Genomic DNA, 16536 nt, shown 5'->3' on the forward strand with positions numbered 1-16536 from the left:
CGATTCAACTGTTATCAGGCCATCAGATGTTTTCAGTTGCTATAAGCACCATAGATGTGGGTCATTTGGGGCCTAGTACACCTACCACGTTTTAACATGTTGTAAAACTTAATGAAACGTTACGTTTTGAACACAAACAAAAAGTCTTCTTTAGGTTTAGGAAATAAATGTACAACTTCTTTAGGTTTAGGCAAAAAACAGTTAGGTTTAGGCAATAAAACTACAATTTCTTTAGGTTTAGGCAACAAAACTACAACTTCTTTAGGGTTAAGCAATAAAACTACAACTTCTTTAGGTTTAGACAATAAATCTACAACTTCTTTAGGTTTAAGCAAAAAACTGTTAGGTTTAGGCAATACAACTACAACTTCTTTAGGTTTAGACAATAAATCTACAACTTCTTTAGGTTTAAGCAAAAAAAACAGTTAGGTTTAGGCAATAAAACTACAACTTATTTAGGTGTAGGCAATAAAACTACAACTTCTTTAGGTTTAGGCAAAAAAAACAGCTAGGTTAAGGCAACAAAAAAGCAGTTAAGGTTAGGGTAAAAACATTGTGTTTTAGGTTAAAATAACTACGAACACAAAGACAACTACACATTGTTGGTTTCACACAGGATGCAAACTCCAGTCTCTTAGGTGAAAGTCCTGTGTTTTATTTCCATCGTCCCAAACCTCCAGCCTTTATGGAGCTTCACACTGTCTATACTACAGCGCCTGACTTCCGCTTCTCCTCCTGTCATAATTACTACGGTCGTTAGAGGTCACTGTAGTGTTCTTTTATACCTTCTTTCGGTGATCTACCACGTGAATAGATAATAAAACCTACAAGTGGGTGTAGTAGGCCCCTATTGACCCACATCTATGGTACTTATAGCAACTGATAACACCTATTTAATAGCCTGACAACAGTCTAATCGGCTGGAATAACGCACACACTGATGTGTAACAAATGAAAGCGTTCTAGCAGCTGCTAAACAACCTTATATAACACATGACAAAGCCAGTTCCTCTTCTCCTCAAAAATACAACTGATTTGCATTTGTTTTTTCTATATGCCATGCTGTGTTTTGTTTGTTTGTTTAGCTCCTGCAGTCAAGAGAAAAGCAAACAGTGCTTGCATGCTGAGCTGGTTTGGTCAAATGACAGTGTAATGTGGTCATTGCACATTGTAGTGTAGGAGGGAGTGACTCACGCATGCGTATCAGAGCCTGTCTGCTCGGCTCTGTGCTAAGTGACTGGTGAAAAACAAAGAGGCAGCGAGCAGCGGCTGGGAAATCTCATCAGTCATCCTTAATGGAGGAAATAGACTCCAAACAATCAATGGCGTTATTTCTTTGAGGGGTGAAATACGAGAGAACTGTCATCAGTGCTTTTGCTGTTTGTGTGAACAAGACTCTGCAGCAGTAAGTGACTAAATCGGCTTTTGGGGAATCCACAGGTTCCTCCTCTTCTTCTTCTTCTTCGCCTGTTTTCTTCTGTGTTTTCTGGATGGATCTGGACTGAATGACAGCAGGAGGAGGAGGACCGAGTATCCATCACAGTTCATGCACCGATTGGAGTGAATTATGAAGTGCTAGATAGGTGACGAATGGCGAGCATCTGCATCTCTTTTATACCTCTTTTTGGCTGCCTTTACGCACACAGTTTGGTTGGGATTTTCCAGTCGTGAGGAGGGAAGGAAGTTTACCTGCGCGCTCGTCTGCCGAGGAGAGGCGCTGTCCGTGGTGCTGAAGTCATCTTCAACAACTCCTGGCTTCGTGTGAAGACAACTTGACTTGGTTTTCTCTAAACAAGCAACAGTCAAGAGAGGGGGACACTGTTCCACCAGCAGCTCCACCACCAAAGAGCTTAATATGGTAACTCAAACCAGAGTTCACCTGCAAACTTTGGTACTTTTGTTTTCTGTTGGTAAGTATGAACTGTGCAACATGTTTCAAATATCTTGTTTGATTGTGAATGTTGCATGTCTTATTGCATCAGATTGTTGGTTTACATAGATGCACATGATGGAGTTAACCCTCCAGCTTGGCTGTGAACTCAAAACCCACTTTCAGAGCAGCAGAAGTGAAATAAATCACACCAGGAAAGGACACAGAAAAAAGGAAATTAGCCTTCTTCTTTTTTTCCTTTTTCTAGTTTCCTCCCCTATCTGTTTCTCTGCCCTATTTCCAGCCCTCAGTATGAAAAAAAAACAGAAAAGAAGGAGAGATGGAATCGATGTTGTCATTGTCCGCCCAGGGGGGCTGTGGGTTATATAAGAGCACTGGACCCAACATGGAAACAGTCACACAAAAGACATCCATGTGGAAAGCTCACAGCTGAGACTGCTGCCTCACTTCACTTCACTTCACAAGAAATGCTTGTGTTTATAATCCCCCTCCATGTTATCCTTCACTTCCTGCCATCCTCTAATTACTCCATCTCCTGTAATGCATTTATTCATCAATCAATGTGTCCTCTTCTTCCTGCTTAGCCCACAATACAATACAGTACACAGTCCCTCCATTTGTTACTGCTTCTGCAAAGCTAATACTAATGGGCAGAGGCCATCATTAGTGCTTACTGGCCTGGATGATGTTGGATTCGCTATCAGTATTGTGACTCAAGTCTCTCCAGTGCTCACGGAGCTGTATAATTGAATTTGTGTCTTCTTAACGCTCACTGAGTTTTGAGTCTGGCTCAATGTTGGAGTCAATGTAAGTGCAGAGTGCAGGAGCTACTGACCTCGATAAGAAGACTGGGCCATGATGAGTTAATTACTACATGTATAGTTGAAATGTGCTTGTCACAGTACTGTGTATGGTTGTATTCTCACAGTCATTAAGTAAAGCCTGACAATGTCAATGACCGTGGCAGTCTGTTAATATGTAATCCTTGCATAGAATTAGTACATGATAACTTATAGCTGCATCTATAAGCACTTTTACTTTGAAAAGCTCTTGTGTTTACAGTGGGCCCACTCTGGGGCAACCAGTTTGGTCCAGTGAGTATTAAAAAGCTCTCTCAAAAACTCCAACAGTTGAAGCTTCCCTCCAAACATGTTTTAATGACTATAAAATACCCTGCTTTGAATAATAATTAGTGTCCCATATGGTTTATCCACAAACAAAGTTCAATTAACTTGTTAGTATGTATTACCTTCTGCTCACTGAAATATCCAAAATCTTTGAATATAGAAATGTTATTTTAATGTCAAAAGTTTAACACGATGTCTCCTGCTTCAGTGAAAAGTCCATTCTCAGTGCTTGTGCACTGAAGATGTCAAGTTTCCACATCACATTTGCATATTTTGAATACTAGTTTCATACTGGCTTCTAAACTAGTTGTGATAATCTTGTACCTGCACATCTTAAACCAGCCCGTTGTCATTCCTATAGGGCGTCAAATACAGACACTTTGTCACGGCCGTCAGCGTTCAATACTGACTCACAAGACAACCCTTGAGCGTCAGTACGAGACGCACCGGGCTTTCCGTTAACTACAATGTAAACCCGTTTGTGACAATATTAAATGCACAGAGAAAGTGTTGTAGTGGTGACGTAGTTTAAAGAGCAGAAGAGACACACCGAGTGGGTGGGAGGGTAGGTGGTTCGTGTCCTGTGTTTACAACGTTCAGTGTCATTTTCACTTTACAGACGTACTAGTTTTAAGCCCCACCATGTTGTTCATTCCTAAACCTAACTATAGTGGTTTTATTGCTTGAACCTAAGCAAGTGTTTTTGTTTATTTCATGCGACCAAGAAGACAAAGCGTCACTTTGTGACGAGTTGGGATGAGAACGTGTTGCTTAACCTCACATTTAAGATGAGCACAGATACACTTTCTCCCTTCAGCAGATGCATGTGAAAACAACCTCTAGTGTCAAACTCTGCACATACATGTACATCATTCTGCTCAGTGAAGGTCAAACATGAAATACAAATATGCAAAGCTTTGACTGAGTTTTCATCAGACTAGCTTGCTGAGCTAAATGTGTGTAACATTTCCATGCTTCCCTCCAGTCCACCTGAGCCGGCCAGTATGTGTCGATGTCCCGTCGGAGACTGACGCCGTCCAGGGGTACCCCATGAAGTTGACCTGCATTTCCTGTCTGAAGAGGGATGAGCTCAAAGCAAAGACACGCGTGGATTGGTACTTCATGCCAAACACAGAAAAAGACATCCCACCTGACAAAACTCATGTAGGTCGCTGCTGCATTGTTGTGTATGATATGCCACGTTGTATGTGTTCATACTAGTACTATATATTTTATACATGCCTGCTTGTTTTTTCTCTCCCCCAGATATACAAGTATGACGTTGACCGCACAGTTGAAGTGGACGGACCGTATAAGGGTCGTCTGACCTGGAATGGGAGCCAGGATTTGCAGGACCTCTCCATTCAAATCATCAACGTCACCTTTAACGACAGTGGCGTCTTTGAGTGCCACGTAGTTCGCACGTTTGCGTTTGACTACTTCACTCCCTCGTTCTCCGTCATCAGGGACATCAAGTTGAAGGTGAAAGAGAAAGGTGCGGCGAATAGTTTCCCACTTTGTTTTTCCATGCTTAGGTTTAGCCAGATGCTTGGTTGCCACTCAGTGTCCAGTCCAGCTATAATGGAGACAAATCAGTTTAGCAGGGTTATTCCAGAGCTACACATGAGGTCATTCAGACCTCAGACTTGTGTGTGCCGTTAAGTGTTTCTCCGTCAGTGGCATGCATACCCCTGTCAGGTTACCAAATATAGACATCAGTCCCAAGAGATCTACAACTCAAATCTGACACTTAAGCTGTTTCCCCCCCCCAATCTATCTATTCAGAATTAGTTTTATTTCAACATTTTAAACTAAAATCTGAAAGAAACACTTTTAACAGTCCTGAAGTAAATGTATAATTCATATTTGGCCTTAAAAATGGCAGTAGGCAGAATGTTTTTTGGCATTATTGGGCAAAAATTCCATATTAACCTTTCAGCATATTGTAATTCAAGTGATCTGAGAGAAAACTAGACTTCGGCAGCTTTAATAAGCTCTTGTAAAGCCAGTGCAGGTCCAGCAGTGTCTCAGCGGGAGTGGCTGTACTGCAAATATTTCAAATTTCTAATTAATAATATATTTTCGCACAATATGTTTTCCCTGCATTGCAATATCAGCAGAACTACAGAATTCATATTAACCAATAGAACTTTTATCAAAAAAGTTTGCTATGCAGATGCGGGACAGCGTAACTGATCATTTCACCGCAGTACTGTACATTCGAACACTAACATGATGATGATGATGATGATACAGCTGCATATGCTGGAGAGGTTGAGCTCAGGTGTGTTAATGCACAATCCCTCCTGGTAGAAACTCAAGTCTATGCTGTGCTGAGTGTTCTCTTTGTGCTCTACATGCCCCTCCTTCGATGTTGCATAAAGTGTTTATCTGACCGCTTTAAGTGTTTTTTTTTCGTTTTATTATATATTTCCCACTCGTTGTTTTCACTTTGTGATGCATCAGCACTAGGGCACTAACAACACCACTCTCCTTCTCTCCCCTTTGTCGCCACTGTACCGAAGAGGAATAATTCTGTGTCTTGTTTTGTCTGCCTTTATTGTTCATCAAAGCTTTCTTCTGTTGTCAGTGAAGGGGTTAATTCAAACCAACCACTTTGCTATCTATAATAAGGGGTAATGTATTCTGCTTCCCGAATGCTTGGCTTGCTGAATGTGTCATTTTCCACCTTGATCGAATATACAATACAACATGTATATTTGGAAATACTACTATTTATATCTGCTTGCACGTGGTATATAGTTCACTATCAAAGGCATTTAAAGCTAAGCCAGGCCAGTTGTATGCCAGCGTTTGGACCTGGAAACAGAGGAAAATTGGACGTGATTATCTTCCGAAGTGCAACTTTCCAAAAATATACTACAGTTTGATGTCTTATACATATTAAAAAAGCCTCTCTTTCACATCTCATACATGTGGGACCAAATTCCACAAAGCCGTCAGCCTGCGTGCTGTACATTACAGCTATAGGGAATCATGTTACTGTAATGACGTCCATAGTAGTAGAATGGATTAGTTTACGGCAAACGTATATGCGCTTTCCCATCTAAGGATTATATTACACTAATAGCCTCTATTTGCAGAGGCTGCAGAATCAAATCAGTGAAAGCTGTCAACTGTCTGGCCTGCAGGCTTTCTGGAATTTGGTACACAGTCACATGGCACACAGGTTCACAGGGGCTCGTAATGATCCTGAAATGGAAGATATTAAAGGATAGGTTCACATTTTTTTCCAAGTCAGATGCACACAACAGTTTTTGCTTGCTGTAATCATTCCTCCTGTTCATACCGGCCATTAAAAGATCCCTTTCTAATGTGCTTCCAGTGTAAGTGATGGAGAAAATCCAAAGTACTGTGTCTGCAAAAATACATTAGAAAGTTTAATACAAAGCTTCAGCCTTCTTCCGAACTTACAGTCTTTTTAGTGTGAAATTCTGTCTTTCTGTTGCTATTCTTCTGAACTCAGCTCTGTGGAAACATGAAGAGGAAATTCTGTACTAAGAAGAGTGTAGCTTTGGAAGATACTCGCTTAATCTGATAAACTCAGACTGCTGAAGCCTCATATTAAAGGAACAGCGTGTATTAGCAGAAATGGAATATAATATTAATACTGTAACTATGTTTTCTTCAGTGTAAAATCACCTGAAAGTAAGAATCGTGTTTTCGTTAGTCTACGTAGGGAGCGGATTCGTCACGGAGTCCGGCATGTTGCTCCGTCATGTTTCTACAGTAGCCCAGAACGGACAAACCAAACGCTGGCTCTAGAGAGAGCCTTTCATGTTTTTGTGTTACCTGAAGGCCACCGTAGTTCTCCAATACGCTTGTCAAAACTGCAGTAACGTGTGTCGCAGAGTGCCAAACCGTGGTACCGCCAGCCACCGCCTGACTTCTGTTGCTCCTAAAGTAGTGTTATTATGGTAAGGATGGCCTCTGCGGCTCACATTACCGAAGTCTTGTAAAGGGAGGAGTGAGCGGAGGGGTACTCAGTTGGTTGCAATCTGCAACCACACCACTAGATGGCACCAAATCCTAAACACTTTACCTTTAACTTCAGATAAACTGTAGATTTGTCCCCATCACTTACTCTGAAAGGACTTTTTCAATGTTCATAAGGGCGAACGAGTATTGTTCTAAGAGAGACTTGAAATAATGTGAACCTATCCCTTTACAGTAAATAAAATATAAAGATATAGCTTAATGTAATTAGTCTTACATTTACATTAAACCAAAATATGAGATGTGTAAAGCCCTGAGAACCACTGTGACTTTGCATATTCATCTTATTTCATATCTAAAGGTACCCTGTGGAGTTTCTGACCTCTATGAAGCAAAGTTTTTACGAGTGGGTCCACGTTTTGTTCGTACCCTGCGTGCGCATAAGTGTGCACGTGCATGCTGCCGTCGGTTTGACGCTATTCTATTAACCGACAGTTGTTGTTGGTGGCACCAACAACAGCAGTGAAGAAGAATGCTTTATTTGCAAGAAACTTCTCAGGGCACCTTTAACTTTCTAGGCTCTATTATCACTGTACTGCAGGTATGGTCATAATGTTCTGTATGCAACATAATTCTTGCATCATTTTTAAAGTGTATCTTCGAACAGGAAGCACACCAGAAAACATGACCTTGCTTTGCTTAAAGTTCATAATAACTATTGCACATATTGAGTTGGACTCAACCGTAGTAATTTTACCTTCTCAATTATCAGCAGTGTTGCACATACATGAACAAGCACTTTCTTAAACCGGTGAATAAACAAGTCTCCCCTGCTATATTCAGCACAATGACATTCATATGACGAATGCATACTGAATAATACATGTTCCTTGCTGTTGTTTGTGCTCCACAGCCACCAAGGACCCCGCAGCGCTCTACTCTGAGATCATGATGTATGTGCTGCTGGTGTGCTTGACCCTCTGGCTGCTGATAGAGATGGTCTACTGCTACAGGAAGATCTCCAAGTCTGATGAGCAGACACAGGACACGGCGTGAGTCTCACACGGACACAAATGTGCGGATGCAAACACAGATGCGTCGGGGTACGACGGAAAGCAGCTAATTCAAAAGCAAACCTTTTGTCAAAATTTCCAGATTCGTATCTGTACTAACCTTCTTTTTTCTATGACTCACAACACAACAAGGCAGTGGGTTCATATTATGAGTCACCAATACAGCGTTACCTGTGTATGCCTCGGTGTGTGGTTGTTACATAATAGGAATTTTAGAAACATGTCGGAAAGAGACATTTATGGGGCAATCAAGAGGCAGAGAGTGAAGGACAGAGAGGAAGGGAAAGAGACAGTCAGACGGACAGACAGACAGACAGACAGACAGAGAGTTAATTGAGTCTACACTGCCTCAGTTGTGTAACCCTTCTGCAACAGCAATCTGTCTTTTCACTTAGAATACCTGACAGGCCTGAATAATTCTAAGTACTGCTGACTGCTTTTTTTTCTAAACAATCTTTTTACATCAGTGGTGGATTTCGCGCTCCATCAGAAACCCACTTTCTGCGTCACCTTGTCAGCACTAACAAAGACCCCAATGCACCTGTATAGTCAGCTCCCAGCGGAGTATCATGGCGTTGACGATGCCAGTCAGTCGATCCAGGTTGACAACTTTTGAACAGGCAATTTATGTTGCGAACAGAACAATCACAGATAACACAGAGCACATGTGCTGAGCCAGTTATTATGGTTTTTGCAGACAATTAATTTTTACTCCAAATCTGACACATAGAGCCCCAAAGAGTAAATATACACGGGGTGGAAACAACACAACACAACACAACATAATAGAAAAACCTCATAAAGTAACACTTTATTTTACAGTAATATCCTAAAAATTTCCTACAAAGTTTCGTGGGAAGAACTGTATAATTAGGGATTTATTCTGGGAAGAAAAGCTCCATTTATTATTTGAAATTTAATCGTCCATGTATGTTGAATTGTATACTTGCTTGGTTACTGTGGTTACTCTAGCGACCAATTCGAATTATTTAATTAAACACTATGGTACTAATAATAGAGAAAATAAAGACTGTAGTAAAGTCTTTGGACATTATTAGGAAGCTGGAAGTTGCAAACCTGTGAAATAAACTATTACCAAACAAAATGACCAAAAATAAAATATACAATATAAATACAAACCAACGCAGCTGTAGTACAATGAACTAAAAAAATCATTGAATTTAATTACTAGAGCTGAACGAATTGACAATTAGTTGATCAACAGAAAATTAATCACCCACTATTTTGATAATTGAATAACCATTTCAGTCATTTTTTGATCAAAAATGCCAAACATTTGCTGGGTCCAGCTTTTCTTTGTCAAACATGACTGGATATTTGTAAGTGTTTGATTGATGATCAGCCAAAATAAGAGATATGCCATCTTGGGCTCTGTGAAATTGTGATCAACATTTTTCAGTATTTTCTGACATATTATAGGCAAAACAATAAAGAATACAATCAGTAAATAAATCAATAATAATAATAATCATTATTTGCAGCACTAGTTAACACCTGAATCGACTAAAAGTGAACGATAAGCTGAACCAGCTATTCTTTTATATTGTGTTTTACTGTATTTTTCTTGGATTGTGTGGTTTGCATATTCCCTCTAATATGTGGATAAAACATTATACATATATAAAATATGTATTTCTGCATTTTGTTTCATTTGGAAACTGAAGTAAAGCCTCATAAAATCAATTAGATCTTTTATAAATCAGTTGATAAAGGCCATGGAAGGTAATTAGATGTTACATTTACTGGCACATTTAAGCCATGAGGGGGCTGCCGACTAGTGTTTTAGTTAAAGTAGAAATCAGCCCAGCATGTAAGTAAAGTTTATTGATCCACAGACAGATCAGCAGTGCACTTTAATTCAAGCATCAAGTGATCGAATGTGCGTATCTCTGTAAACTTCATCAGTTCCTGCAGCTGAAAGAGTTAATGAGTTGTGGCCGACTCTGAGCCATTATTGACCTGTATGACAACACATCCCACAGTGAGAAGCTACTACACACATTCAAAGAGGCTGTTCTGTGGTCGGCTTCTTAGCTACCCGGGCTTTAATGGATATGTACCGCAGCTAGAACATTTTGAGGTTACATTTTGTGATGCATTAGTGGCTCGGATCATATTAGTCATGTTACCGAGGGAAAAGATGGAACGCAAGTGATAATCTGTCAAAGAGATATACAAAACAAGGCTATGTTTGAAATATGCTGACGGAGTCAGAAAACTCTTTTCACTATTATGAATTTTATGCTTAGTCTACACAGTTTCCGTGCAGCTCTATTGAATCGGGAGCATATTTGGTGAAGGTTTTGTGGTTTTTAACAATATGAAAGTCTGCTGTTAAATACTGTATGAGGGTGTCATGTCTTCCTGATGCGCAGCCCGCACAATAGCTCCCCACGGCTCACATTACAGTGATGATTTTTATCTTTTAAAATGCATTCCCTCTGGGGGGTGTACACATTGCTGTGAATAAGGGACGAATACGAATGCACAAAAGCCTCACAGTCCCAAAAGGGAATTCAGTCATGTATTCAAACCATAACCAGCACTATTGTGTGGTATATGGTGGTAGAAACCACCAAGTCTTAGACACTCCTCTGTTTTTATACCAATCTGCCTGCAGGACAAACTACCTAGCCATTCCCTCTGAGCAGAAAGACAACCCAGCCGCTCCTGTTACCGAATAAAAGTGCTTGTCAGTGACACGGTATTTTACATGTGACTCTCTCAACCTGATCCTGATCAGTGAAATCACCCCTCTCTCTCTTTCAACTCATTGTCTGTACCTTTATGACTCATAAGTGTGCAGCTCTGTAGTGGAGTCCTGTTGCTTCAGCTCCCTCTGTGTCCCTTCTTGCTCGTTCCCTTCAAAAGGGCTTTCATTCCTGGCATTTTTGGAAATGTCGCCTGATCACAAGTCCTCCATTCGTCCTCACTCTCTCCGTTCAGTGTTCAGTATTCCATTCGATAGTTCAATAAGAGCATGACAATTTCAAATACAATTGAAATACAGGCCCCTCGGGCACCAATCTGCATAGTGAAGATAGTAAATTACATCACTCTAAAATGTACGGCATTTGCATGTATATGAAGTAGGGCTCCTGATTTATAACAATGCTAAAGGATACAGCTGTTTGTGTGAATTAGATTATGTTGAATTTGTATATTGTTTAACATTGCAGACATGACTTTGGTTATTTAGCATATAAATCAATCCACGTTGAATAAGATTGAACATGTTCTCTGCTCTTTTTAGGTATTAACCGATCACGCTGGGACTTCAGTGACAGACACTATGAAGGTATCATTACTCCCAGACAGCCATGGGAATCCTGCCAACCGACCTCCCCTGTGTATCGACCGTGTTATGTGAGGAGCCAGTCAAAAAAATGCTAAATTTTTCCCCTTCTTTTTCCTCACTTTATTTTTGTTTTACCTTCGTGCCGGGCATCGGAAATAAATTGTTTTCAGCAGGTTAAAGGACAAAAACGTCGGTGTCCTGCACTTATCAGATAAATATCAGCCATGCTTCATTTATTGAATATTTTCTTAGTAGTTAGTGGTGCCTCTGTGATTTATAACCAATGAAAGAAACTGACCTCCTGCTGTCAAGGCTGTTATATACAACTTATAAATGACTCTGTAGTACTCGTTTACTTCATTTTATTACACTTTTATAGACCACGCTTAGATTTTGGGTCACATTTTTATTTGTATTGGCCAATATCTTTTTGATGTCTTTGTAAGGAAAATGGATTGCATAGCTTTTATACTGTATGGATGTGCTTTTCTCCCTGTTTCAGTGAAACCAAAAGGTAATGGAAATATAGAAAAACAGATGAAACAGTCACTTTATTTGAGTTGATCTGAGTTCATCTAGAGGTCTTTCCTATAGTCTCCTCCGTTTAAACCTTTAATCCATTTTCAGTTACTCTAAAATGTATTCTTAAACTGTTGCTGGTGTTCTACAATAGCGTTGCTATTGAGTCTAAATGTGTGCCTATTTCTATAGTACAACACTGTAGAAACTTTGTCCATTACAGATTTGTGTGAGTGTGCTGCTTTTGAACTATTAAATTCAATGCTTTCCACAGTCTGTGTTGAAGCTCCTCTGTTCACTGAAAAGCTCTTGCTTCTGTTTAATTGCATGTGGAGATGCTATTGAAATTGCACAATGAGAGAGTCCGCTCGGACGTTGAGAGGAAAATGCAGTATTGACTCTCAGCGGCTTGTTTCTTATGTTCTCCTTATTTGAAAGGAAAACCATTTGCTCTAAATCAACCACAATAAGGACCTCTGGTGTTTCCAGCTTCTGCAGTGCAGAAAAAACAGCTAACAAAAACGACTTTCGATTTGTTTCCACTTGAAGTAAGCTCGGTGTATTTTAAATGCCAGTCTTACAGAGCTGAGATACGGCGGTGTGTAGCAGAGAGTTTTATTTAGTGGGAGCAGAGCTGGTCCAGATAAGCAAGGCCAGAAAAGGTTGTTGAATACAGAGAAGGACGACAAAAGGTGAAGGCAAGAAGAAAGAAAGGGGAAAAGACTGTCAGTTATGGAGGGATGGGATGTACATTGCTCTTTTAGCTAGCCGTGACCCACAGCAGTGACAGATATAGCAGCAGCTGTTGTTATAGCAACCCAGGAATGCCTGTAGCAAGGTAGATTGCCAATTGCAAAGACATTACCATGCGATAGGAGACACATTCATTTATGCACAGCCATAAAACAAATGTAGAGTGGTTTATTACTTCTTATGCACACAATATATAAAGAAAGAAGCCACCCATTATGCTATAGTACACGAGGCTTGATAGACATAAGAAATGCCACCACAAACCTACCAAGGTCAGGTAATATTGTCTGAATGACAACTAGGTAATGCAACAAGTGCAACCTTCATCCATCCATCAAGCTCACATAGATTGGTTATTGATTGCGCGACACATCCCATAAACTCTTCAACAATATGGCATTATGGCTTTGAGATGCATTGTGAAAGTGCAATTCTGTAACCCTCCCCCTTCTCTTTCTCTCTCTCTGTGTCTCTACTTCTTCCCTCTCGATTGTTACAATGGGCCTCCCAGAGGATACAACCCAGTAATATGGCCCACATTCCACTAATATACGTTTCAATTAAGCCACCAGGCCCCAACTGCCCTCTGCGCTCTGCACAAAGCATTTTAACTCACATTACACCAACAAAGCGTGGCAATAAACACTCTTAATTTGGAGCTAATTTTCTTTGCTCATAAAAGGAAATAGCTTAATGTGTTACTAATGACTGAAAGGGATTCAGTAGCTCAGTATCTCACTGACAAAGCAGTCTGCACATACAATACAACACATAAAGGCTCGTAGTCACTGTATTTAAAGCGTTGCCACCACTTTCTCACTTTTACGACTGCAGGTTGCAGCTATTTTTCATTTTGCCGTCGCAAAACTTGACCTCAAATCATCATTCATGTAATCTGTAGTGCTCAATGCTTGTCCATCTATGGAGGGTCTTTGTCTCCCCCTAGTGTAAAGCTCATTATGTCATCAAACGTTGACAGGAAATCAAAGCTTATCAATGTCAAGCTCTCCGTCAAGCATGTCTCTCCCACCTGAAGACACGCTGATGCACAATTGTTTGATTTCTGATTTGCTGATGATGCCGATGGTTTACAATAAATTCTGATATTTACGTTATTGATTTATTGATCCTGTATCTGTTTGGCCGGTGGGTTGATGAGAGACACTTGACTGTGGCCCGAGCGGTAATGATGCCAGACATCAGACATTTGCAGTCACCCAGAAACTTATTGATTGTTGTTGATCAATAGTCACTCTGCTAGAGCTGAGTTTAAACATTAAAGAGTTATAATCGATGGGAACATATTGAATGAACACAAAGTGAGTAATTATTATGCTTTGCATTTCTCACTAGGATAACCTGTTAACCATGAAACCTGCTTTTCTCCCATCATCCTCCTCCCCTCTCCTCCTGAAGGGTCCACCCTCTGTGTGGCACCAGTCTCTAAAGGGATTTTCAAAGCATTGTACCAGACCGAGCTGGAGCTAAGAAGGTGTTTCCACAGTTATACTTCTGCCTGCCGATTTCCATTTCTTTTAGTGGCTGAAGACGAATGCACACATTTCGAATGGGGGCATAGAAATTGAATCATTTCTTCCGAGGGAGCTTTTCTGAGATAACCACCGGCAGCCCACTCATAATTCTAAATCTCCACATTTTTCATGCCCTATACTTCTAGACAGGGCAGGGCTGTTGGCTTTGCTGCTCACAAAAAAGCCCAAATCTTGTTAATTCATTTCTGGAAAGTTCCAGATTGATTATAGACTTCCAAGAAAGGAGAGACCAGAGGTATTTTTGGATTGCAAACAATCTCTAGACTTAAATCAAACTGGATGTTCAGGGACGCAGCCCGAAGAGAGAGTTAAAGCCAGACTGTTTTCTTCAGATCCGGCTGGGTTGATAATAAATCGGTAATAATTAGGAAACAAACGATGTGATAGAGAAAATAGAGAAAACGTTACGGCTTATTTGAAAGGTAAGCCCATTTAGAAATGTAACAGATCATTATACAGTGTTGTCATAGCAATTAAGGATAAATATCTCTACAGATACACCACATTAAACATCAATAATTGATTTACAGTCTAAATAGGATATAGGATATTTTTTCATATAAAAGACAAACTCAAAGTCAAATTTAAGGGAATAGTTTCACATCTCACACTTTCTTGCCTACAGTAAGATCAGAACACACCACTCATTGGCCTTCGGACAGTTCCAGGTTAGCTGTTTCCCCTTGATTCCAGTCTTTATGCTAAGCTAAGCTAACCAGCTGTAGCCATAGACTGTATAAGAAGAGGACGTAGTCACCGCGACATTAGCCATTGGCTTGTGGACTGACGTTTTGAGGCCTCAAGTTCGGCATTTTAGCCGTTGCCATGTTGGTTTTTTGGCCATCGTCATCTTGTTTTTTTTGCAACCAGAAGTGACATGAGAGGGTGGAGCTAAGTACAACCAAATGCTGACTCAGACGTTTTCAGGCAACCAAAATGTTACAATTAACTTTCATGAATTAAAAAAAACACTGTGAAAGGGTTAAAGTTGCAAAACGAAAACACAGACAACTCCGTGGTAGCGACCTGTCAATCACAAGGTAGCCACGCCCTAAATGCATACCCTGCTTTATGGTCTATTTGACTCTAAATGGGACCATCATTTACTAAATGAACATCATGCTGTATTGAAGAAGACTTGAAACTAGTGATTGAGACCATAAACTCATGTTTACAATGTTTACTGAGGTAATAAATCAAGTGAGAAGTAGGCTCATTTTCTCATAGACTTCTATACAATCACACTTTTTGCAACCAGAGGAGTCGCCCCCTGCTGGCTATTAGAAAGAATGCAAGTTTGAGACACTTCCTCATTGGCTTCACTTCTCAGACCCGGAGGTAGCCCACTGGCCAGCCTTATATTTACTAAACAACCATGAAAGTGTAATCGATCTTCTCATCTAACTCTTGTCAAGAAAGCATATTTCCCAAAATATCAAACTATTCCTTCAACTTAGATAAAACCTTATAAACCATCTAAGAGAGAGAGAAAATAGACAAAAAATGCCACTCATATTTGTGTTTTAGTGCAAATAAAATGCTGCTATAAGGTCATGCAGGGACAAGACTCTAACTCTAGTCAGGTCTCTAAGAATTAAAAGAAAAGTCACTGATCACAATTTTTGCTTTTGGAAAAAATGCACCGTCAGCACAGTTCTACTAATGCCCATCTGTGATTCTAATTGGCAACAGCACACTATTATTATTATTCTGATATTTGATTAGAGATTTACGTTTCCCCTCTGACTCAAACATTCTTCAAAGTCAATTCTTATTATGGAAACAGAAACCTGCTGGCACAACACATCACTCAAGTGTTTATAGTGTCTTTGTCAGCCGTTAAATTGCACCTGAACAACTTTGAAGAACCTCTGGAGAACCTTTTCACTTAAATTTAGCATAATCTGACTCGGGACAACGTACAGACCCGGTGAATTATTCCTGAGTGTCTGTATAATTGTATCAATGTTGCTGTTGAAGAGTTGTTATCATCCCCCTGCGGTGTCATTGGCTTAAAGGAGAGCAAAGAGGTAGATGTGTTTGACAAATAGAGCACATCTCCTGACTACTGAATATTCTCAGGAATATTCATTTACTGTCATGTAATCCATCAAAGCTCTTTTTGAACAGAAGTGGTGTGTTGGTTGTTTCAGTTTCCTCACCTCCTGTCTCCAGCAGTAGATTTTTAATGTGCACATATCTCTTAAGTCCTCTTGCTATTCCACACAGATGGCTGATATTTGAAGAGCAGTTTCCTCAAACCTGTCACGCCTTTTTCTAATCTGGCATTTATTTTTTCTGATAGCCACAAAGCTCGTCTGATTTATTTGATGTTTCTTTAAAT

General features: G+C 40.1%; 1 protein-coding gene across 3 annotated transcripts; it reads left to right on the forward strand.

Annotated features, from left to right (window-relative positions):
* The first annotated feature begins 1610 nt into the window (after positions 1-1610).
* On the forward strand, positions 1611-12159 carry scn3b (sodium channel, voltage-gated, type III, beta). 3 transcript variants are annotated; one of them, XM_074642028.1, is made up of 6 exons: positions 1611-1910; positions 4004-4182; positions 4285-4513; positions 7889-8027; positions 10690-10773; positions 11323-12159. In XM_074642028.1, the coding sequence occupies exons 1-5, from the start codon at positions 1856-1858 to the stop codon at positions 10751-10753; spliced, it is 666 nt and encodes a 221-aa protein (XP_074498129.1). In that variant the 5' UTR covers positions 1611-1855; the 3' UTR covers positions 10754-10773; positions 11323-12159. The 3 variants fall into 3 exon arrangements, with proteins under 3 accessions (XP_074498129.1, XP_074498130.1, XP_074498131.1); XM_074642029.1 differs by having other exon boundaries at positions 10690-10761; XM_074642030.1 differs by lacking the exon at positions 10690-10773.
* Positions 12160-16536: the final 4377 nt, after the last annotated feature.

The sequence above is a fragment of the Sebastes fasciatus genome, chromosome 7 (genome assembly GCF_043250625.1).
Source record: "Sebastes fasciatus isolate fSebFas1 chromosome 7, fSebFas1.pri, whole genome shotgun sequence".
Taxonomy (NCBI): Eukaryota; Metazoa; Chordata; class Actinopteri; order Perciformes; family Sebastidae; genus Sebastes; species Sebastes fasciatus.